Source organism: Lepidochelys kempii, chromosome 10 (genome assembly GCF_965140285.1).
Source record: "Lepidochelys kempii isolate rLepKem1 chromosome 10, rLepKem1.hap1, whole genome shotgun sequence".
Taxonomy (NCBI): Eukaryota; Metazoa; Chordata; order Testudines; family Cheloniidae; genus Lepidochelys; species Lepidochelys kempii.
In genome coordinates, this window is record NC_136389.1 from 24,537,237 (window position 1) to 24,560,641 (window position 23,405).

Sequence of the window (23,405 nt, forward strand, 5' to 3'; positions counted from 1 at the left end):
GGATTCCAGAATTATGACTTAGACCATCTCTGTGTATGTTAGCAGTCTGGTCTGTACTCAGTCTAACAATGTCCTTTCATTTGTTTGTCAACTTAGAGTTTAACAAAATTCCCAAATATTTACCCTACATAGTTTCAAAATGAGGTAAATTGTTGCGGAGCGTATATATTAGGTGTCTGCTGGAAGTGACTGTGCTCTTGACCAGGTGTAAGGAGAGGTAATAAACCACTGCACAACCCTTGGTTCCTTGTAGTTTGCTAGGGCACTGTCATATCTCAGTTTTAAAAAGCCTGGGTTGTTTCTGAGCTGTCCTTTTTTCAAAAGGTTAGTGGCTTATCACTCGTTATTTTAGGCGTATATGCCGAAGGAGAGGAAATGCGAAATACGCCGTTATAAAAAAGAGAGTTAAATCCCTCCATGAAATTTGTTGTGAATTGTGAAAGAGCACAGCAGCCAAACCAAGCTGCCATCTGACAGACGTGGGAGATGCGGATTTTACTGTGGAAAGCAGTGCCGGCCGATTGGCAGACCCTTTGAGGGTAACGCACATGCAGGCACTCTTACACTTTCTCTGGACTTTCATTTTTCTTTTCTTGAGTCTTTGTGTTTTATTGGTAGATCTTAGGGAGGACTATAAATGGGGGGCAAAACCACATCTCATTGAGGCTCTAAATGGTACTGGGATACAAACCAAAGAATAGGAATCCAAACATTCTAAGGTAAGAAAGTGCATATAAGCACCCTGAGCACAGGCAATAGTTATGATTAATGAATGTTCGTGTTTATTGTCCCAGATTAAAGTGATTTTTAAAGACAATTTAGAATTGTTTGTCCTTGTGGGGTTGTTATGAGGTCTCGAAGAGTAAGCACTGTCATTTTCGTGAGGATACACTATTCTTCATACATAGAGGTTGAATCTCTGCTTTAACTGTAAAACTCAATTCAGTCTTAACTATGGGTATGTTTACACTGCAATCACGGCTAGTTCGCTCAGGTACTGTAGAAGCCTGCCCAGAACCCAGGGCACTTACTCAAGCAGGTAGCCTGTGCTGAAACCCACCACTGCAGCTTCACTGCTCTGGTATCTGAGTTAGGTAGATTAACAATAGCTTGGATAGGTCTGTGCAAGCTGTCATCACGATCAGTGATTGCAGTGTAGATATACCCTAAGAAGCCACAACTGGTTCCTCTGACTTAGGAACTTGTAAAATGCTCATCACTGAAGTATGCAGGCAACCTTTCTCTTCTGCCCTGGTGTTTAATTCCCACTTACCTCTACTCTAGTCCTCATAGCCCAATTATTTGTGGCCATCAACTTGCCTGTTTGCCCTTGGACTCTATATGCTGTGAACTATTCTTACATGCCAGCTCAGTAGCGTTCCAGTTTGATATGTGGGTAACTAAGATGTAAATACAACTTCTTTGCAGCTCACACCAACCCTCTTCTTGATTACAGGCTTGAAGTGCCTTCTGGTGTTTCTCAGAAGACCAGGAAGATCCCACCTTCTATATTACAGAGCTCATTGTCAAGGAAGGGGTAGATTAGGAAATCTGCACAAAAATGTATTGTGTACTAAATTGTGAAGTAGATGAAGCTAGCTAACATGATATTTCTCTGTAGGTCCCATTTCATTCTTGATCATTATTGCCAGAAGCAGACAACTCATGTAATTACAAAAGAAATTAGAATCATGCCACTGCATATCTCTGAGAAGAAAAGGTTTAGCATTAGAATCAAAATGCATTTTGCATGTAATGCTCCAGTAGAGGTACACTAAGGATGTTTCAAGAGTAGTCACGTTGTACAACATAAAAACCTTTCCAGAAGCAATTTCATTAGTTCTCCTGTGTGCTTGCAGACAGAACTAAACCAAATGTGGGGTTAAAAGGGATAGAAACTATTTCTGCAGTTCAGGGAACATAAAGAATGAGTTTAGAGAGAAACAGTTGCAATGAACACGTTGCCAGGGTTTCAGACTCTGAGCAATGCTATGAGGACATTGCCCTTTGTCGTGCAAGCTTAGCCCCTTCTTAAAAGCCTGGAATAGAGTGATAAGTTAGTCAGTAGCTTTTCTATGAAAACCTCACTGCTGCTGACATGCCACTGGCATGCTGAAAAGTAAGAGAAGGGAAATCCTGAAATATATCTGGATCTCATACTGAGTCTCACTAGTCTTTTGCTTTGGTCCATGTGGTGATTACATCACAGAGAAGAAAAATATGTGAGGTGGGGAGCATGGATTGCCCCAAAGACGCTTTTTAAGTGATTTTTTTCTCACCAAATAAGGTAATATTCAAGAGAGAGAGAAGAATTGAGGCGATGGTGATGGGAGAATTGAATGCTATAAGTACCTGCGGTAGCTTCTGTCCATGCACAAAGCACAACATAATTTAAATCATTTTTTTATATATTGCTGGAAGAGCTCCATTCAGAGTTCTAGACCCTATAACACTTTTATTTGCTTGGATGAGTGTACTTAGTTTTGTATATTTTAAATAACAACTTGCCTAACAAAGTCAGACTGATCTGCACTAGCTGTCTGCATATTGTGATGACAGTAATGATGAGGAACTCAAAGACCTGTAAACTACAAATATTCAGCCTAAGAACCACCCAGCTATGGGAGATGGTATATCTGTTTTGCTGGGTATGACTGAGTAAAGTGAATTGTTTGACATCCCCTGGCACGGTTGTGGCAGACTCAGGAATAGAAGCCAGGAAGCCTGCATTCCAGTCCTGTTTCTGCCCACTAGATTACATTCCTTTTGACTAGTTCTATAGAGTACAATCCTCCACTAGATACAGACACGGCAAAGAGACAAAACACATGAATAGAGATATCACCATAGATATCTATTTTTAAAACTGTACTTATTTGAACAAATGACAATGGAAGTTAAAAATACCAAGAAATAAAACAGGATAGGGAGATCCTGTCAGATGTCCAAGAGCTAAATAGTTGTAAGTCTGTTTCCACAGTAAGAGGGATAATATATGAAACACAAAAGGTCTGTTTTTGAAGACTGTGCCACATTCAGATGTTTCTCTCCTCTTCCTGAAAACCCGAGATGGGAATGGCTAATCAAGTCTAGCTAACATATGAAATCTGATGAAGTCACAACCCGAGGTACTGTGACCTGAAATCTATTAAAGTAATGTAGTCCTAAATTAGCAGATAAGAATAGTCACTTTATAATGAGATATTAGAGTGCTGCATTTTTAAAGATGGAATTACTCTATGTCCTAGATTTTCATTTTTGCAATATACTATGAATGATGATTTTCAAATCCTAACTGTACGATTTCTTGTTTTCTCCAGGAGAGATGGAAGAATTGGAAACACAGTGGTTGACTGGTATTTGTCATAATGAGAAGAATGAAGTCATGAGCAGCCAGCTGGATATTGACAACATGGCAGGCGTATTTTACATGCTCGCAGCAGCCATGGCACTCAGCCTAATAACCTTTGTCTGGGAACATCTGTTTTATTGGAAACTCAGATTCTGCTTCACCGGGGTCTGCACAGACAGGCCAGGATTGTTGTTCTCAATCAGTAGGGTTAGTATAACTTTCATAAACCTCTTTTATCCAGTAGTTAATATAACAACTAGTTTCTTAAAACCACTAATCCACACCCTGTGAGGCAGGCATATTTTCTCTCAATTTATCCCTTTGCTGAATATCTGAAACATTTTAAAAACTTTGATAAGATGTTCCACTGGGTTTGTATTATAGTTGCATTTCATATGCACTCCTAGGGATTTTTTGTTTTGTTCTTTCATTTGATAGCTGTGACTGCAAGCTGTCTGGTGGACTAGCACATGTCAGGATAGTCAATAAGGAAATACAGAAATCACAGGCTATTGATTCTTCGTTAGGGAAAGGTTTAATGGAGAAATAGAAGATTTACTCGTTAGTGGGAACTGGGCTAATCATTGGAATGAAGCAATTTTTAGAAACCTGCATTAATCAGATGATAAATATTAACTCTCAGTTCTGTGCATTTCATAGAGCATGTGGGGTTCTAAGAGTGTTAAATAGTTTAGAAGGTATTTCTGAGCTACATTTTCCTAATTAATTAGATTCCTTCAATAAACTCAGATTAGACACACAAAAATGCAGTTTATTTATATGGTTAGAGATTAGGTCAATTTCTAAAGATAATTCTACCTATTAAAAAGTCCAAATAGATGATTGTAGAAGTAAAAGCAGAAAATATGTGTAGTCTTACTCTTTTTGACAAACGAGGGTTTTTTATGCATCAAACATTAAATAGCCGATGGACTCTGAAATTTTTTTAATGTAGCCAAAGTGAATAGAACCATAGCAATATGCCTGTTTGCCCCAAAACATGTTGAGGCTACTCCCCAGAGTAAATCCAAACTCTATTGGACTTACAGCTAAAAGGAGTAGCGTAGAGTAAATGTTATGTCCTATTCTGTTGGTAAGGGATTTTGCCCTGTGATACCCTATGTGGAAAGCTTACAGTTGTGGCCCATGAGTGTTAGCACCAAACTCAGTGGTGTGGGCATTTTAAATGTTTGTTTTACTTCTTCTGAGACTGATCCTTGGACTCATTCAGATCTATGTTGCCATCAGAGGGAGTTTAGGGTGGGCAAGGAATGTGGCCCTTATGAATTTAAAGTTGTTTTGTTATGACTGCATCTAACTTTTGGAAAAAAAAACACCTTTATATACTTTTTTGTTTGCAATGTTTATATGGAACTACAAAACTGCAAGATGGGACTTTTAATTTTGGTGCTTCTTTGTAGACCTGTTTTACAGACAGCTGCAAGTAAAAGCTGTTATTTTCACTGAATACTGTCCTGGACCAGATAATTACGAAGCTGATTTATGCATAAATTTGAGCTTCCTAAACAACCCCACCTTTAAAAAATGCACCATACACAATCACTTCTCCTTTTTCATATTGGCTTCTTTACTTTTTCAAGTGAGATACACTGTAGACCTCTTTACCCCCCACCCGCTTTACCTCCACTGCACTCCTGGCCTCCCAGCTGGGCAAATCAGAGATGTACTCTGTAGTCTGAAGATGTTTCCAAACTGAATTAAATGGAGATTATTTTCTGTGGGGAAAATCATGCTCAGTTGTATTAAATATAATCCATTTTAACACCATTTGGTAAATTTTGCAGTTTGCATAAAATGTTAATTTAGTGCCCTTTGGTTTTGGTTTTGGTTCTTTTAGAAAAGGTGATTCGTTTTTGCGATATGGTGGGAGAGCAGGTGTTTGGTAAAGGAACCAGGATAAGGGACATAAGCAGGTTATGTACACTGCAAAGCAATGTTATGCTTCTGGCATCTTTCTAGCAAATTTATCTTGAAACACTTTAGAGTTATTCTAATATGATTACAGAATTAAATAACTGAGGGGGGCGAGAGAGAGAAGAGAGATGTTTTCATCTACATTCGTAATGAGTTGCAGAGTTGTTGAGCAGAAAGAGAGAGAAGTTGTTTCAGATGACAGTAACTGCAGAGATTAAGGCTCCTGCTTCAACAGTAGTTGAGGGTTTTTGTGGGGGGAAGGTAGGGAGTGTGGGAGGGGAAGGTGAAAGAGAAACCAATGCCTGGTATGTTAGTAGGACTTTGATTTTAATGGATTCCAAAACAAACAGGAGGCAGTGGGAGTAGTTAGAAGAAGATGAGGATGCTGTAGTTGTGTTTCTTTGTGTATGGGAGGGAGCAGGCAGCAGCATCCTACACGTGTTGGTGCACAAAGATCTGGAGTAGTGTGAGGCTATGGAGAAGAATGTGCAATAATCCAGGTGAGAGGAAATGAAGTCTTGGAAGACCAGTGTTTGCTGTGCTCTAAAGCAGTGTTTCCCAAATTGTCGCATGGACCACAGATGGTTTGACGAGAGATTAAAATGATCACATGGTGCTGACTCTCCTTCTTTGGTTTGCATTAAGGCTGCTGAAAATATTTTACTCTTCCGCATAAGCCATTGTTGCTGTTACCTAGGGGATGTTATGTGGTTGTGAATGAGTGAGGAGGTGGCTCATATGATTGTCTCATGGGCCATCTCCTCTTTCCTTTGCACAGTCTTTAAATTTGTGATCCACCCTGTGAAAAGGTTGAGAAACTGTGCTCCAAAGGATCAGCTTGGTCCTATGGGTTTATTGCTAAAGCATCTAGGTATGCTGTAGACTAACGTAGATTTATCTTCTGTGAGAGTCCATCCAATGTTCTTAGAAAGACCTTAAATAGTAACCATCATTGAAAGCAATGAAATCCACACCTACAAAAATGACACCAACTTTAAGGCTGAGATTCACAAGAGTGAGAGTAGCTAGAAAGGAAAGTTCTCATTTACTTTACAAAACCCAGGCACTTTAAATGGGGAATTGGCACATTTCATCTTCAGTTGTATTTCCTTGGTGTTATAGGTTTGTTATGGCTATAATGTTCCATTCATGTCATCTGCGAGTGAGAGAGAGGTTTTTGCTGTGACAAACCAATAATGGGGGGGGGGGCCTCCAGTGATTTCATCTGCTTCATGAAACCATTGCATTAATAATATTTTGCAAACATCTTTAGAATCCAAGGGGACTCCAAGCCAGTCATACTTCCCTTTGATGAGTCTGTAGTGTCTGCAAGGAGTTACTGATGTTCATTCAGGGTTTTCTTATCCTGGTTAATGCAAAAGCTTTCTAGGAAGCCTGCTATCTGTCCTGTTTATTTCAATATTTTTCTGTAGCGTTCAGAAAACAGGCTTACTACATTCCCTTGAAATGTTAGTGTAATCCTGTAACAAAGGTCTTAGTTTTTGCAACGAAAGAGCTGCTCTGTTTTACAGCATATTGTAAATCTGCCTGTTATTTTCCCTTATTTATATTTGAAATTCTCCCAATTACTTTGAAAAAGCTACTCCTTTCACAAGCAAATTCACAGCTAATTCATCCTAAAGGAAAGCGTAAAATTTAGTAGAATCCTGCTACAGATGGGTAAACAGGTTTAAATTAAAATATGAACTGACTTCAATCTTCACTCCAAAATGCAAAGCAAATCCAATTTCAAAAAGTTAATTTAACGTTTTAGAACATTTTATTTTTCATGTTTGCAATACACCACACTAATTCTGCATGGGACAGGAAACAACAGAACTGAAATACCATGTGGGCTGACTTTTTCTGTTTGACTGGAAGTGGGAAAATAGAATAATTTTCAGGCAAATCCCTGTTCTTGCTCAGCTCTAGACTTGTTTTCTAGACCAACAGGTGTGGGTATTTCAGATAAGCATCCAGGCTTCTGGGTCCTCATTGAACTTCTGTGATTTCCCCATTGATGGCTAGGTATTCTCTGTAGTTAACACCTTTTCAAAAGACAAAGAGAAGGGAATGATGGGTAGGGACTTTTAAACAAGTAAGAAAAGAACCATAAAACCAAAAAATATTATAAACAAGTCAGTTACAAAAGAGCAAGGCCCTTAATTTTTGCTTTGTGTGCATGTTACTATGGTTAAATTCTGTTGCTGTCGCTCACTTTTTGCTCAGGCAAAATACTTGCTGCAATCATGAGAGTTTTTCCCCAGTAAGGAGTGAATAAAAAATTATTGACTAACCTGGGAATTTGGCCCATTGCCTTTGTTGGGACATCTGTCTGACCAATGACTAAGGAGTTTATGATTTCAAAAGTCCTTCTAACAATACAATCCGTACATCTTAACGTGCTACATAACTTCTGGAACTTCTCTTGGATTTTGTATTTAAACTAAGTCATACCGAAATACTTTATTGGCCTATTTATTTAGCATCAACTTTATAGTTCAATTTAGCAGATGTCAGCAGTCTGTGAGAGCTTCTTCATAAACTAGGGCATTCCATTGCTTTTGCACAGCTAACAGGCTGAAACAGGAGTAAGCAAAAATGCAGACATTTTTTATGCTAACAAGAAAACTGGAAAAAAACAGATAATATGCATTATGTGCATTGTAATTATGCTACATTCATAATTACTCCCTTTGCTGATAATTAGCAGCAAATTAAAAAATAACAGTATAAAGGTATCATACATAAAATGCATTTATATTATGTTTACATTCCGTTTTGGCTGCTTAGGGTTTGCAGATCTTTACTGAATTTAATTTACAGGAATTAAACTTAGTGTTTCAGTTGTCTGTGGACAATAGAAATGAACATTTCTCTTTGTTCTCATTGTCACAATTGTCGAGATCTTGTAGGCATAACCCTTGTAACACCAAGTGGTGCCCCTCTGCCCATGAGTATGGCACCTATTTACCTAGCTGTCACACCAATTACCCAGCAGGAAGTAAAGAATAGTATTCAAGAAGACTATAAGAAATCTTCAGTGTTTTCACCAGGAAAGCCATGGCCACCAGAATTCACACTCACTGCCGATGTTGCACTATGTATTAGCCCTTTGTTAACTGACTACTGTGAAGGACCTCTTCCTGACATACTTAAATTGAGTAGTTCCTACTATGTAAGTAGTTTCCATTGATTTCCATTGATTGATCACTCATGGAGATAAGTACTGTTCAGAGTTTGTGAGGGTAGCAGTCATGTCAAAGAGGTTGACACATTAAAGAGTAATGATTTTCGTAGGATCTCGAATGGACAGGAGTTGCTGTGGCAAGGAGCAGGATGCTAGAAAAAGAGAGGGATCAGAATTTATGATGGACTCAAGTCCTTGTTTGTCCTGCCTTCATCTTCCCGCCAAAAAGCTTTCTTGACATGCCCATCAGATTGGAAGCAGCTGGTGGCTTACACATGGCTGGAGGCAGAAAACTTTTTTTTTTTATCCAGTGCTAACAGTATAATTGTATAAAGAAAAGGAGTACTTGTGGCACCTTAGAGACTAACAAATTTGTTAGAGCATAAGCTTTTGTGGGCTACAGCCCACTTCATCGGATGCATAGAATGGAACATATAGTAAGAAGATATATAGATATATATATACACACACACACATACAGAGAAGGTGGAAGTTGCCATACAAACTGTAAGAGGCTAATTAATTAAGATGTGCTATTATCAGCAGGAGAAAAAAACTTTTGTAGTGATAAAAACCTACAAGATCTCTATCAAGCATTCTTAAAACTACAATTCCCATCTGCTGAAGTGAAGAAACAGATTGACAGACCCAGAAGAGTACCCAGAAGTCACCTACTACAGGACAGGCCCAACAAAGAAAATTACAGAACGCCACTAGCTGTCACCTTCAGCCCCCAACTAAAACCTCCCCAGCATATCATCAAAGATTTAAACCTATCCTGAAAAATGATCCCTCACTCTCACAGATCTTGGGAGACAGTCCAGTCCTCGCTTACAGACAGCCGCTCACCCTGAAGCAAATACTCTCCAGCAACCACACAACAAAAACACTAACCCAGGAACCAATCGTTGCAACAAAGCCTGATGCCAACTCTGTCCACATATTTATTCAAGTGACACCATCATAGGATCCAATCACATTAGTCACACCATCAGAGGCTCGTTCACCTGCACATCTTCCAATGTGATATATGCCATCATGTGCCAGCAATGCCCCTCTGCCATGTACATTGGCCAAACCAGACAGTCTCTACTCAAAAGAATAAATGGACACAAATCTGACATCAGGAATCATAACATTCAAAAACCAGTAGAAGAACACTTCATCCTCTCTGGCCACTCAGTAAAAGATTTAAGGGTGGCAATTTTGCAACAGAAAAGCTTCAAAAACAGACTCCAACGAGAAACTGCTCAGCCTGAATTAATATGCAAACTACATACCATTAACTTGGGTTTGAATAGAGACTGGGAGTGGCTGGGTCATTACACATATTGATTCTATTTCCTTATGTTAAGTATCCTCCTCACACCTTCTTGTCAGCTGTCTAAATGGGCCATCTTGATTATCACTACAAAAGTTTTTTTCTCCTGTTGATAATGCTCATCTTACTTAATTAGCCTCTTACAGTTTGTATAGCAACTTCCACCTTCTCTGTATGTATATATATCTATCTTCTTACTATATGGTCCATTCTATGCATCCGATGAAGTGGGCCATAGCCCACAAAAGCTTATGCTCTAATAAATTTGTTTGTCTCTGAGGGGCCACAAGTACTCCTGTTCTTTTTGTGGATACAGACTAACACGGTTGCTACTCTGAAACCTGTCAGTATAATAGTATAACTTTCTCCTTTTTAATGCCTGAGGCCTATGGTGCCAAAGAATGATACAGTTTGGGGAAAATGTTTTGTTTGATGTTAGCAATGCTTTTCTTTTATTGTTACATAGATGAAATCAAGAAATATTTATCATCGCTGTCTTATGTATGATTCTAGAAATATGCTGCAGGAAGACAGCATGCCTTTCTGCTCTTTGTGCTCATTAAATAAGTGATGTCCAATTTAATCATATTGCTAAGAATGAAATATGTAAAATTACAGTATTTAAAGTTTCCAGTTGGTGATATAATTTGTTTTATGTTACTCTTATTACAGGGTATTTATAGCTGTATTCATGGAGTGCACATTGAGGAAAAAAAGAAATCACCTGACTTTACTCTGACCAGCTCCCAAACCAACATGTTAAAACTACTGCGAACAGCCAAAAATATGACCAATATTAATCCTTCAAGAATTAATTCCCCCAAAAGAACAGGTGATTTTATTCAAAGGGGTTCGCTAATTATGGACATGGTCATGGATAAGGGGAATTTGATATTCTCTGAAAACAGGTCTTTTCAGCCAAAGGACAGCCTTTTTGGTGACAATATGAGTGAACTGCAAACATTTGTCAGCAACCGACACAAAGACAATCTTAACAACTATGTTTTCCAAGGTCAGCATCCTCTCACACTAAATGAATCAAATCCAAATACAGTGGAAGTTGCTGTTACAGCAGAAGCAAAAGTAAACTCCAGACCCAGGCAGCTTTGGAAGAAATCTGTGGAATCTTTACGTCAAGAATCGATTCTTCAGAGCCAAGGTTCACAGAGAGAAAATGGTTCAGAAGAAAATAGGCAGCATTCTGTGAAGAGCCAGAGATACCTTCCTGAGGAGATTGTCCATTCGGATGTATCGGAGACCTCAAGCAGAGCCACTTGCCATATGGAACCCGAAAACAATAACAAACACCACAAAACCAAGGACAATGTTAAAAAGAGATCAGTGGTGTCAAAATACCCAAAGGACTGTAGTGATGTGGAGCTGACATACCTGAAAACCAAACAAAGCACTCCTCGGGATAAAATTTACACAATCGATGCTGACAAGCAGCCAGGTCTCCACCTGAACCCACCCCAGTATGTTGAAAATATTGTCCTTCCAGAGACTATTGAATTCCCTGCTGTTTACCAAGATCACAATGACAACTACAGGAAAGCAGAACATGGTAACAGGACTCCTTTGCATAATGAAGACAGTCTTCCAAATAATGACCAGTACAAACTTTATTCAAAGCACTATAGCTTAAAAGATAAAAATGCTTCGCTAGGCGAGGTGAATGATAGATACAGACAGAATTCCACCCATTGCAGGAGCTGTCTTTCAAATCTGCCCAGTTACACAGGCCATTATTCAAGCAGGTCTCCCTATAAATGTGATGCTTGCTTGCGGATGGGGAACCTATATGATATTGATGAAGATCAAATATTGCAGGAAGCAGCCAGCTCGGAACATCCTGAAGAAATGTATGAGCATGACTGGGTTCAGAATAATGCAATCCAGCATCAGAAAAAGGATAAGATGAGGATCAGTAGGCAACACTCTTTTGACAACATCCCCGATAAGTCCAGGGACATAGATATTGGAAGGCCTGCTCGCAGCATAAGCTTGAAAGAGAAAGAGAGGTTTCTAGACTGCAGCTCATATGCAAACACATTTCATGTCCCCCCAAGCAAACTGTTGAGTAACAAGAGCTCACTCGTAACGCAAACTCTGGAGGACAGTAAGCGGAGCAAATCCCTGTATCCTGATCACTCTGCAGATAACCCTTTTCTGCACTCCTATCGTGATGACCAGCACTTAGTTTTTGGCCGAAGTCCTGCTGATCTTTACAAACAATCATTAGCAGCAAAAGCAAGAAATGATACTTATTCAAGGTCATCAATAAAGTCCACAGCATCATATAGTTCCCGAGATGGCCGGGTCCATAATGATATGTACCTTTCAGAGCATGTTATGCCTTATGTTGCAAATAAGAATAGTGTGTACTCAACTCCAAGAGTTTTAAATTCCTGCAGCAATAGACGTGTGTATAAGAAAATGCCTAGTATTGAATCAGACGTTTAAGTTTCCCATTTACACTTTATCTATAAGGAAACATAGTTGCCACCATCTTAGAGGCAAAGAGTGCATTCTTAGACAGTACTATGCTAAATGATAATATGCAATACCCTCAGGACTTGAATAAGTAAGAGGATATGACATCTTTTTAGATGTATCCAGGGTTTGTTGAAAACTGGGGGGGAAGCCATTTATATAACTGGAGGTTGAATTGAAGAGCCCCAAGACACACCGGCGCTGACTTTTATTTTTCCCAGTGAGTGCTCCACCTCCCCTCCCGCCGAGCGCCTGTTGGTGGCCCTGCCCAACAGCTCTGGGTGGTGGGTGCTGAGCACCCCCTATTTTTTTCCTGTAGGTGCTTGAGCCCCGGAGCGCCCACTGAGTTGGCACCTATGCCAAGATATGTTGGCAACTATGCTCTTTTGTATTTTAATTATTTTACTGGTTTAGTTATGCTAAATTCTGTTGTTGAGCATCACTCAATGTATTTCTGTCATCAGGAATGTTTAATGGTTTTCTAATACTGGATGAGCAATATGGTATGCATGTAGTTTGACAGACAAAAAAAAAGCGAAGAGCGCATTTGCACTGTAACTAAATACAGGCTTGTAAAAGAATAGAGAGTTAGACTTTCAAAGCTATATTTTAGTTTCATATTTGTTTTCAAACGTCAGAATAATTAAAAAGAAAAAAACTCAGGGCCCTAAAATGGAATAAAAAACTGTGTTAGCACAAAAATGTTATGCTCATTCTAATCTCATAAAGATAAATGTGGAAAATATAGGCCCAAACTGTTATCTATCAAAAGGAAGACATATGGATATTGGTTAATGCTGGTGTACAAATGCTTTCTTTATATTTCATAAGCACTTACAGTTACAAACTCAGTTACTAAAAAATTATACGGTTTCATTGTGCGGTCAAAAATAAGCTGCATAACCTAGAATATATATTTTTAGATATCAATATATGGATCTTAAATCTGTCAAGCTATGGACCTCATTATTTATCTTGAAGCCTAATATGTATGTAAGTTTTTGCATTTGCCCCTTAATGGTCATTACTCAGGGCTGTATAGTATCTCTTTTATCCCTTCATTACAAAACAAAATAATAATGAAAACACCTGTAGCTCATTGTTCACAATGCAGTAGTGGTGACATCTAATTAATTGTATGTTAATATTATTACAGTTGTTAATATTGTATCAGACACCAACATATGTTTAATGTAATCAGTCAGGAATGCAATACCATTTTTGCGTATACCGTATTATGAAAGATTAACACCTTTTTAGTGACTTCTTCCTTCTAGAATATCTTGTATATTTGTTGACCATCAGGCTAGTTTTTTAAACCTCTCTAACCCTTCATTAAGATTTAATGTATCCACACATAGTAATGTAGTTATAGCGAAACTAAGGAACAATATCTTTATCATCACTCATGAGGCATATGTTAAATAACCCACTGATGGTTCAAAGCCATTCACAAGGTATAGATGCATTCTTACACAACATTTGTTTCTGCGCTCACCAGATTATTTCACATATATACATTATACATTCTGCACTCCAGAAATATATACCGCATTTTACCAAGGGGGAAAATGTATACCAAAGTAATGTGTACAATGGAAAACATTCAGCAACCTCTGCTCACCTATTTCCTGAACTATGCTGAGAGCTGTTCCATTTACTGTGCTGGGGGCAGATAGTTCAAATTTATATGAATGCAAGTTCCTTAAAGGGTTCATTGAAGAAGTGGCTGAATTGGAAAATTCTAATGGAAAACAATGGAATTAAGTGGAGAAAGTGCTATCCCATTGGACTGGAAAATGTAATCATTGCTGGGCAAAAATAACCTTTGCCTTTTTCAACCCAAGAGTCCATCGCTCTCCCCTAAGCTCTGACTCTGAGAAGTATCATGTTCATATCAGATAAAACTATAGTATCTATATGAAATAAGTACAATATACCAATTGTTGTCATGAATTGGGATAGCACGCTTCACAAGAGAGAAAATATAGACAACATTCTTGTGCTCTACACATTTATAAAGTGTATTCAGAACAAAGGGCCAAAAGTAGGGATGAGACAAAATTTAGTCATTATTACAGCTGCTTGAATTATTTCTTGAAAACAATTTATTAAGAAGATTTGAGCTTTATTTCAGTTCATGAATTGTCCACAATGAGTTTTTTACAAATTTGTTGATGGTGGTTGGTATTTTCAAAGGTTCCAAAGGGAACTGAGCACTCAACGCTCACGGGAATTGGGGGCGGAACTCCCTTCAGCTTAGAAAATCTCAATCGAGATTATTAGGCCCAAATATGTTTATAAAATCTATGAGGTTTTCCCAGCTGTTCATAATGAGTACTCCCTTGATAATTCTGTATTCAAATTTGGTCTTTGTGATAATCCCTGAGTCACATGGTATGGTTTCCATTTCCTGATTAGATGACCTAACATGCCAGCCAGGATCACTGAGGTGTTGAATTTCTCAGAGAGATGCTGAGAGGAGCTCTGAGCTAAGCAGGGCTAGTAAATTCTAGGGCACCATCTTCTAGCTGTTATCCAGTTTACTGTTGTGAAGCTTGACTGGCTCATCTGTTTCCTGGTTCTCCATTTCTCCGTGATGATGGTGGTAAGGTTAATCACCCTCTTGTGTGTACATGGATGTGCCTGGACCACAAGGAGAGAAGTTCCACAGGGTGGTTGTCCCCAGAAACCAAACCCTTCCACCTTAGTATCTCAACACACTGCAGGCACCTTGATTCCTATTCTAGGACTGGAACATGTTATGTATCCCTGGGCAAGGACACGTTCTGCTCTTTCAGCATCATCCGGCCTACTCTTTTCTTGCTGCTCAGTGTGAACTTTCATGTTGGGTGTTTTAAAACCTCTGCCATTCTTTTTCGTTTTTCTTGTTTCCTCCAAACACGCTCAGTACCAAACACCAAAACTCAGAGCACATAGGTGACTAGGTGAGTGTTTCTTTCAGAACAATCTGTTCTTCCCACACAATCATGTGGACAAAAACTGACTGGCCCTACATTTGTGGGAAGGTGAACAAACCAAGAGTATGAACGCTATCGTATTGAACCACGAATTGGTTTAGCAAATATATTTGTGGCAAATTGTTTCCACTGTTTGTCCAATGCTAGTCATGAGCTAAAGGCTTAGATTATTTTGAACCAGCAGAGTAACTCTTATTTCAATCAAACCAATTTGCCTTCCCTACCTGTGACATTGAATTTACTGGGAATTTTATCACAAGATGAATCATGAAACTTTGCAATGACTCCATCTTAATCATTATGATTTGCAGTAAGTCTCTCAAAATCTGATAATTCTAAGGTTGCTGTGTCATCTGTTTCTGTGTATAGGCACACATGCTTTGCATGTTGTACATATATACATGGGTACTGCGCTTTGAAATGTTGATTTTTTTTCCCCATTTGCAAAATTTTCTAGGTAACTGGAGATTCAAATGTAAATATCCTGAAACCAGGTGGACTTGTACTTCTGTGAAATGTACAAGTAGATTAGCTGAAAAATATATTGTGGGGTGTTCTTTTTCTGAGGTGGGTGGAATGCTGGAGATTGTTGCAGTTCAGACAGCATTCATCTTAGTCACCACATAGATGCAATGTAAATGTGCAGCACAAAGAAACCAAATTTAAGAAGCAGCAGGAAGGCTGGGTAATATAGTAACACAATTGTTCATTGGGAATGAACACTGATGCCTTAATGGGAGGAACCACATACACTCAGATTCTTATCCCCACAATGTATTTACCATCTTGATCTTGTGGCATACAACGTAACTAAACAGAGAAGAAATGTAAAGGCTCATCTTCAGGGACAAAGGTGGGGTGGTTACTGATGGATCTGTGTAAAGAAAAACAATTTAAAAAGCTGAAGAAAAACTTTTGGCAATGGAGCCAAAAGCCACAGCATGTGATACTGAGCCATAAAACCCCGGGGAGGCCTGGACTTAGTCTGCTTGTAGTACTCTCACATTGTTGATACCATTGGACTAACAGTCAAATAGAGATCAAGGATTTCTTTATCTCCTTCCTCTTTCTTGGAGAGGGAAAGGGAAACCTCATGCATGTGACCCCCATCTCTGTACTTCCATGGGCAGTGCCTGATACTTGTTACACTTTCTCAATTACCGCCACAGCAGTTTGTTGGTCAGTGTTATCACCAAAGAGTTGATCCAGACCCCAGTGACGTTAATAGAAAGACTCCCATTGGCTCCAGTGGGAGCTGGATCAGACTCTAAATCACTATGACCGTTGTTGTCACTGGTGTTTAAGACTGTTAGTTTGTTTCTGTAGCATTACATAGCTCAGGTACATAGAGGTGAAAACAGCTACTCCTGACATATTTTTATCTTGTTCCTTTCCTATTTCACAGAAATTGTAGAAGTGTCTTCGTGGTTTTGCTCCTCCCATTTCATGCCAGTATGTTTTTCCTTTATTCTTTTTTAAAATTGTTTTCCCCACTAATTACATTTCCTATACCACAGTCTCCACATTTGCTATATTCTGCAGCCACCCACTAACTACCACTCCCACAACAAAAAGGGAAAAACATGATATTTAAACACAAGGGCGGAAAAAGAAAAAAACAGATGTTTTTTCCTATTTCTGGCAAATTTTATTTGATATTTTGCCTAGTCTCTCTCTGACCTCACTATCTCCTTATTGAAGAATCTCAGATCTGAGCAGGTGCTCTGAGGAGGAATTGAACCCAGTCATCGTAGCAAACTGGGCTCCAGCATAATCTCATAGTTCTCCCTTTCCTTTCTGCATGTCAGCATAATCTTTCAGCTGCCCTTGCATGAGAACACACAACAAGGTTTAAAGAAAGCAAGAGAGTCTTTTCCTGGTAAATTTTATCCACATGGTTTTGAAGGTGGCAAAGAGTTGGATTCTGCTAATATCATTGTAGGTAGCTACCATTTCCAAAGTATGTGACAGTATAAATTAGTGCCTGATTCTAATACCTTACTCCCTAGCGTTCGCACTGTTTTCCTGGTGACCACACATGGCATAAAGGAACAATTCAATGTAAAGTAAGAGTAGCAGAATCTGTCTATTGTAGAATAACTTAATATCTACATCATTACTATACTACTATATGTGCTTTTTAAAGAACAAGAAAGGGGAAGATACGGAATTATTCAATGTGCTTTTATCTCTAAATCAATCAATAGATCAGGAATTCCTGATTTGAACCATAGCAGAAGCAAAGGACTAAGAATCAAGCACAGACTCTGGAGGAATTAATAGATGAAATCTTTTGCTGTTTGATTCACAATTATTTCATTAAGAAGTATGGTAAATAAGAGCTAATAAATACATTGATCATTACAGAACATTACTCTAATGCTTAATATAGAGTGATAACTGCTCTACGTACTTGATGGACAATATCAAGTACTGGTCATCAGTATGTGTTCCATTCCATCTGAGTAAAAACGTGCATGAGGTTCTCTCCATCCTTAGAAATCCAGTGTTAGTCCTTAGGATCCTTATGACAGATTGCGCACCAGAACAGGGTAATGTCCATTACAATTTAAACTAAAGACAATAGAATTACAGTGGTAAAGTAGCCTTGGTGTAGAAAGTATTTCCTGCAACTGGATGTAAATAACTGTCTTTCTTTGACTATGCATCCTCTCTGGTGTGAGACTCTTCCAGATACTGTACTTCTCTTTCCCTATTTGAGCAGTGCTTGAAAGAATAGTCACTTTAACGTTGTAGAGTATGAACCATTTTCCTAGTGAATCTACACTGTACTGTCTTAGTATTTAATTATATTAGCAAAATATTAGTATTTATTGTCACTAATAGGAAACAAAATTAATCATCAATGCTCACTTATATTTATGAATATAAACACAACTGCATATGTACATATGATGCAATACAAAAAGGTCCACCTGCTTTCATCAAAGCCAATTACAAAGCTCCCATTGGCTTCAACAGGGGCAGCACCAGGACCAACAGTGATAATTTACAGGAGTGTTCAATCTGAAATGAGCATACTGTACATACTGTAAAGTTACTGTTAATGGTTAGCTTTCACTGTGGTATTAACAGAATACCAATTCTTCTTCATTATAATGCAGTCAGATCCATGTCTGTGAGCTTAAGAGATGGTGATTTATAGTCATTGAGGTCTATTCCCACACTGAACTGTGGGGAGAGTTGTAGAACTCACTTCTAACACTGCTGGGGAACAGGCCACAGTGTTTGTAAATAAGACCCCCAATTATTTCACATGTCAGCAATCAGATACTCTGCATTTTTTGCAGCATTTCCCCATACCCATGTACTGAGTACCTTCTGTAGAACTTGGCTCTCTTCCAAAACCCTGCATCTTTTAAAGTTAGAATTATAAATGTGCAGGCTCCTCCAAAGCAGTGAAAATGCTCTTACTTGTTCTTGCATGTTCATGAGTTGTTTTTTTTGTTACGTCTCATATATAGCATATACCATGTACTGTACAGTCAGTGGTTTAAATGGTTTTAAAATTAGTGTTAGTCTAAAGAGCTGTCAGGGTTCCACTGCAGATCATGCAATAATGATCTTACTATATAATCATATCTATAATTTAAAAACCAAAAATAATATTAAGGTGATCACCGAGTTACCTCTTTGCTTCTTCGATCTTTTTTATTTTGTTTTGAAATATTTGAATTCTCCTTTTTAGTCCTTTTGATTAATTCTTTATTTGTATTAAAAGCAAGGCTAAATTGGTATAGAATATAATCATGCTGTAACATTGTCATGCGAGACCTTCATTAATAGGTTAACCCATTACATGTATTATATATATTTAAAAAGAGATGTTTCTGATTCTCCACAACTTAAAAAGTAGTGCTGATAACTAGTTATACTCTCTGATATTTTCTGTCCTTTCCCTTTTGTATTAGTATTTGTTTTTACTAATATAGTTCAAAAGTATATTTCTATATGCACGTTATAAATCTGTGAAAATAAATACAAATAAATACAATATTGTGATACTAATACAGTGCAATGTAAAATTACAAGTAAGATTATACTTTGTTAGGGAACTAATGTTTCCCTCATTTCTCATAAATGGCACTAAGCTTTAATGGGGGAAAATGGTTGTATTTACATTGACATGAAATTAACATGGAGAGGATCTTATTTTGTATTTATGCTGCTATCAGAAGTAGGACTATGTTTTCCCTAGCAAATGCATAATGAGAATAAATAACTTTTAGTCTAAATATTGTACATCATATGCTTGGAAAAGTCCTTTTTTACAGATTTTTGTTAAAAAAGAACTAAACCATCAATTTTGGATTCTTCTATTATATATCATTTGCTGATCAGGTCTTTTGATGATGAATCAGAAAAATAACTTACGCTATTTCTTGGGGAGGAGATTCTGTTTCTGAGCTGCATTGTCAAGACTCGTGCAGAATCTTTACTTATGCAACTTACGGTAGGAGTTGTGCAGCTAAAGACCCACACTCCATGCAAGTTTTTTGCCTGTGTACACCAACAGCAGTGTTATTGGGCTTTTATATGAAATGTTTCTTGAATGGATGGGATCTGTGAAGCATATTTACTCTAAACATTATCAATAGAAGAGGGTGTTAAGAAATTTTGTTAGGGATATGTCATACAGAAGTCAAAGTGAACGTTATGTTCAGAACTGGGAAAAGGAAACAATGGTAAGATTTAAAATGACATGTATTGGCAGGTATCCTGCAGTTAAGATACTGGTTATCAGAGAGAGTTTTTGGAGCATATAGAAATTGTTGATCTAGAAGATTCAAGTGCGGTTGAGTTTATAATGCTAGCCCATCACTAAGAAAATGGGAGAAAAAAGATGAGGGTTACACGGCAAAAAGGAGTCAAGGAATGAAATTAAATAGAGGCTGATTTTATGGAAAAGGAAGTCCTATCATCTTGATAAGCAAAAGTGTATTAATGGTAATAGGAACAAAATGTGTAATTTTCCTGCATATGGCTACTATTGGATGCACTATTAAATTATATGAGCCCAATATTTTAATTACCAGATACCATACGATTTTTTATTTAAATTAAACATGCTAACCTAAATATATATAAAGTGTATACACACATGCTTGCATACACATGCCAACATGATGGTGTGTGAACATTCTCCCAAAACAAGTATTGTACTACTGGAAGCATTTCCAGAAATGTTTTCTTTTTAAATGACTGCATTCTTCCCACTCTTAATAATGCCGCAAGTACTGACAAGCATTTATTGTATTGCTTTATTTAAATTATGGTAGTGCTTAGAGGCCCCAGTAAGGATCAGGATCCCATTGTTGTAGGCTCTGTAAAAACACATAGGAAGAGACAGTCCCTGTCTCAAAGATCTGACAAGCCAATTACATGCTGTTCTGTAGTAACGAATGTAAAAACTAGTGAGACAAAAATAAAAGCAGATTTTGCTCAGGCTGATTATATTGTAAAGCCAATTCCTCAGCTGGTGTGTCAGTGTAGCTATGCTGACTTCAAGGGAGTTAGGCTGATTTGCCCAGTTGAGGATCCAGCCCCTCGAGTTTGATATACGAAGGCAGTTATTAAACAAAGTTATTAAAAATAGGCAACTAATAAACATTGCTGCTGCCTGCTAGTACCTCTATCTATATAGTCTAGGCAGTGGTTATTTGGTTCCTTCTGAAAGGGAGAGAAAAGGTAGGGGAGGTAATACCCTGAATGGGCCAGCTCCTAAAGTGGTCAAAGCCTGCACTGACTACAATGAATGTCTTGTCTGAGCAAGGACTGAGAGAGGACTGCAGTATTTGGCTCTAAAGTTATACCATTTTAACCAAAAACTGTTACAGAAAATGTCCAGTTCTCTGCATGTTTTTTCATTAAACTCCCACAACTCCTCTTTTGGAAAGGTCATTCAAGGCATTCCTGGCATTTTTTTTTCTCCAAATGAGAGTTTTAATTGTTTCTATTAACCTTTCTCCCTTCAGTTCTAATGGGGAAAAAATCCTTGGTGTCAAATTTTGCTTACAGCTGAGTGCATGCATCTTTCATTGAAGGACTTGACTTCAGGTCCTTTGTCTACAATAAAACCATCTTTGATTAATTTACTTTTCTCTGGCCCAGTCCTGTATTCCTTACTCAGGCAATATCCGATGGACTTAAATAGGAATGTTTCGGACAGTAATGCTGGATCAGATCCATTTTTCTCAGTTATTCACAGATATGATTTAAAAAACAAGTGATGTGCAGTAAAAGAATGAAAGTTGCATTATGTGAAATTGTAGAATTTTTAATAGGAGCCGTTTACAATTTGTGGTTCACATTAGCTTGCCTGTGTGCACTTTCGGATGGAATTTATGATAAGATCTTAAACTAATATCTCATTCATTCCACAACCAGCATTTTGCACTGGAAAAGACAATCTGATCTGTAAATTTGTACACATACACATGTGCTATCTTTTGTCTGCCCTATTATTACTAGCATGTACAAACAGGATTTGTGTGGGTTAGGAACATGTCGACCTGATTTGGATGCATCCGTCCTGTTTGTATGCACAGTTTTACATGTGTTGCTTTCAAGAGCCATAATTTGTGAGTTAATTCCATTAATTTTAATCCATCATATTTTAATGCCTCTTTTCATTGATTTGACCTTTTACGGTTTAATGATTTTGATTGATTTAAATGACTGTGTGCCACCAGGATCAAAAACATTTGAAAATATAATTATTTAAGATTAAAATAAAAACTTCAGTTAAAATTTTAAAAATGTTTTCTCTAATTACTTGAATTTAATTTTAATATGTAGTCCCAATTACCTTCATGTACAAACAATTTTTATTTTTGGAAGAAAAAAATTACTATGATTGGAATCCTACTGTAAAATTTACAGCGGATCTCAAGAGCACAGATTAGAATTTTTAGTCTTGGCATAAGTTATTTATAATACTCTAAAGGTTGAGCAATAGTTGAAAATTAATATTGGCTTATGCCTCAAAATGTTGAGTTCAGATTATTTTCATTTGTTAGTGTCCTCACAAAATACAAAATCGCAATAGTATCTGATAGCTATTTGTACCTGCTGAAAAGTATTCCCAGTAAGATAGAAAAAAATATCTGGAGTTATTACACAAAGTGGTTGTCTTCCCCCCAGTAGTAGAAATATGTATTCTATCAATAACATCTTACCAGAAATCTTGGAACTCTTCTGTTTCATACTCAGGAAATTAAATAGTCTATCATTTCTAATATTTACTAGTACAATTTGCTGCAGTTTTGAGATAGTAATATTTCAAGCCAAAGCCAAAGCCAAATCATAAATTGAAAACTGCTAGCAAAGAATGGTAATGGCTTGACAATCTCTTAACGCCTGGGGAAGTAAATCAAAATATTAGATTTGAAATAAAAGCTTATTCATCAAATGGGATAAAGGATAAATAATTCATTTGTAAGCGAGATTAGATTTTGGTGTTTAATAGCCTGATGGATTGTCCAAAAGGAAGGGAGTGGAAAAATAGAATGAATAAAAAATAGTTTTAACATTCCAATTATAAGCCTATTTTTATCAGATAGGATTGATTTAATGAACTCAAACAAAGGTTTTAATACAGACACACACCTGCCAGCCACAATACAGTTACTTACACACACACACGCCTTTGTACACAGCTGTCCACTCCCCTCACCCACCTAATCATGTCTTTAAAACCCTGGTTGGTAATTTGGTTTTATCTAATAGCACACAATACAACCCAAAGGAGTTGTGAACCCTGTAATTTTTATTTCTTTTGTTATGTATTGTCTCCAGCAATCTACCCCTTAACATATTTTAACCCAGTGCATGACTAAGTGCTAATACTGTATAAATATTTTCAGACATATCTAAAAAAATGTTTGCTTCAAACTTTTTATGATAGAAAAAATATATAATTACTATGGTTGTCTTATAAATTGTATTGTGTTCTTCATTTTTGTTAAACATGCAGAAAAATGTTAAGTGAATGAGGGACATGAATGTCTGGGTGAACTGAAATGTATATAACTATTGAGGAAAACACACGTGCCAAGTATAACATGATGTAAAAAAATGTAAATACATGAAAATTTCATTTTTCTAATAAAG

General features: G+C 37.5%; 1 protein-coding gene across 1 annotated transcript in view; it reads left to right on the forward strand.

Annotated features, from left to right (window-relative positions):
- LOC144930913 (glutamate receptor ionotropic, NMDA 2A-like) overlaps positions 1-13,185 on the forward strand; it is a 73,030-nt gene extending 59,845 nt beyond the window's left edge. Inside the window, exons 4-5 of the mRNA XM_078854586.1 lie at positions 3,321-3,559; positions 10,471-13,185. Of these exons, the coding sequence (XP_078710712.1) occupies positions 3,321-3,559; positions 10,471-12,261 (2,030 nt within the window). The 3' untranslated portion in view covers positions 12,262-13,185. The remainder of the gene's footprint in view (positions 1-3,320; positions 3,560-10,470) is intronic.
- The last annotated feature ends 10,220 nt before the right edge of the window (positions 13,186-23,405 follow it).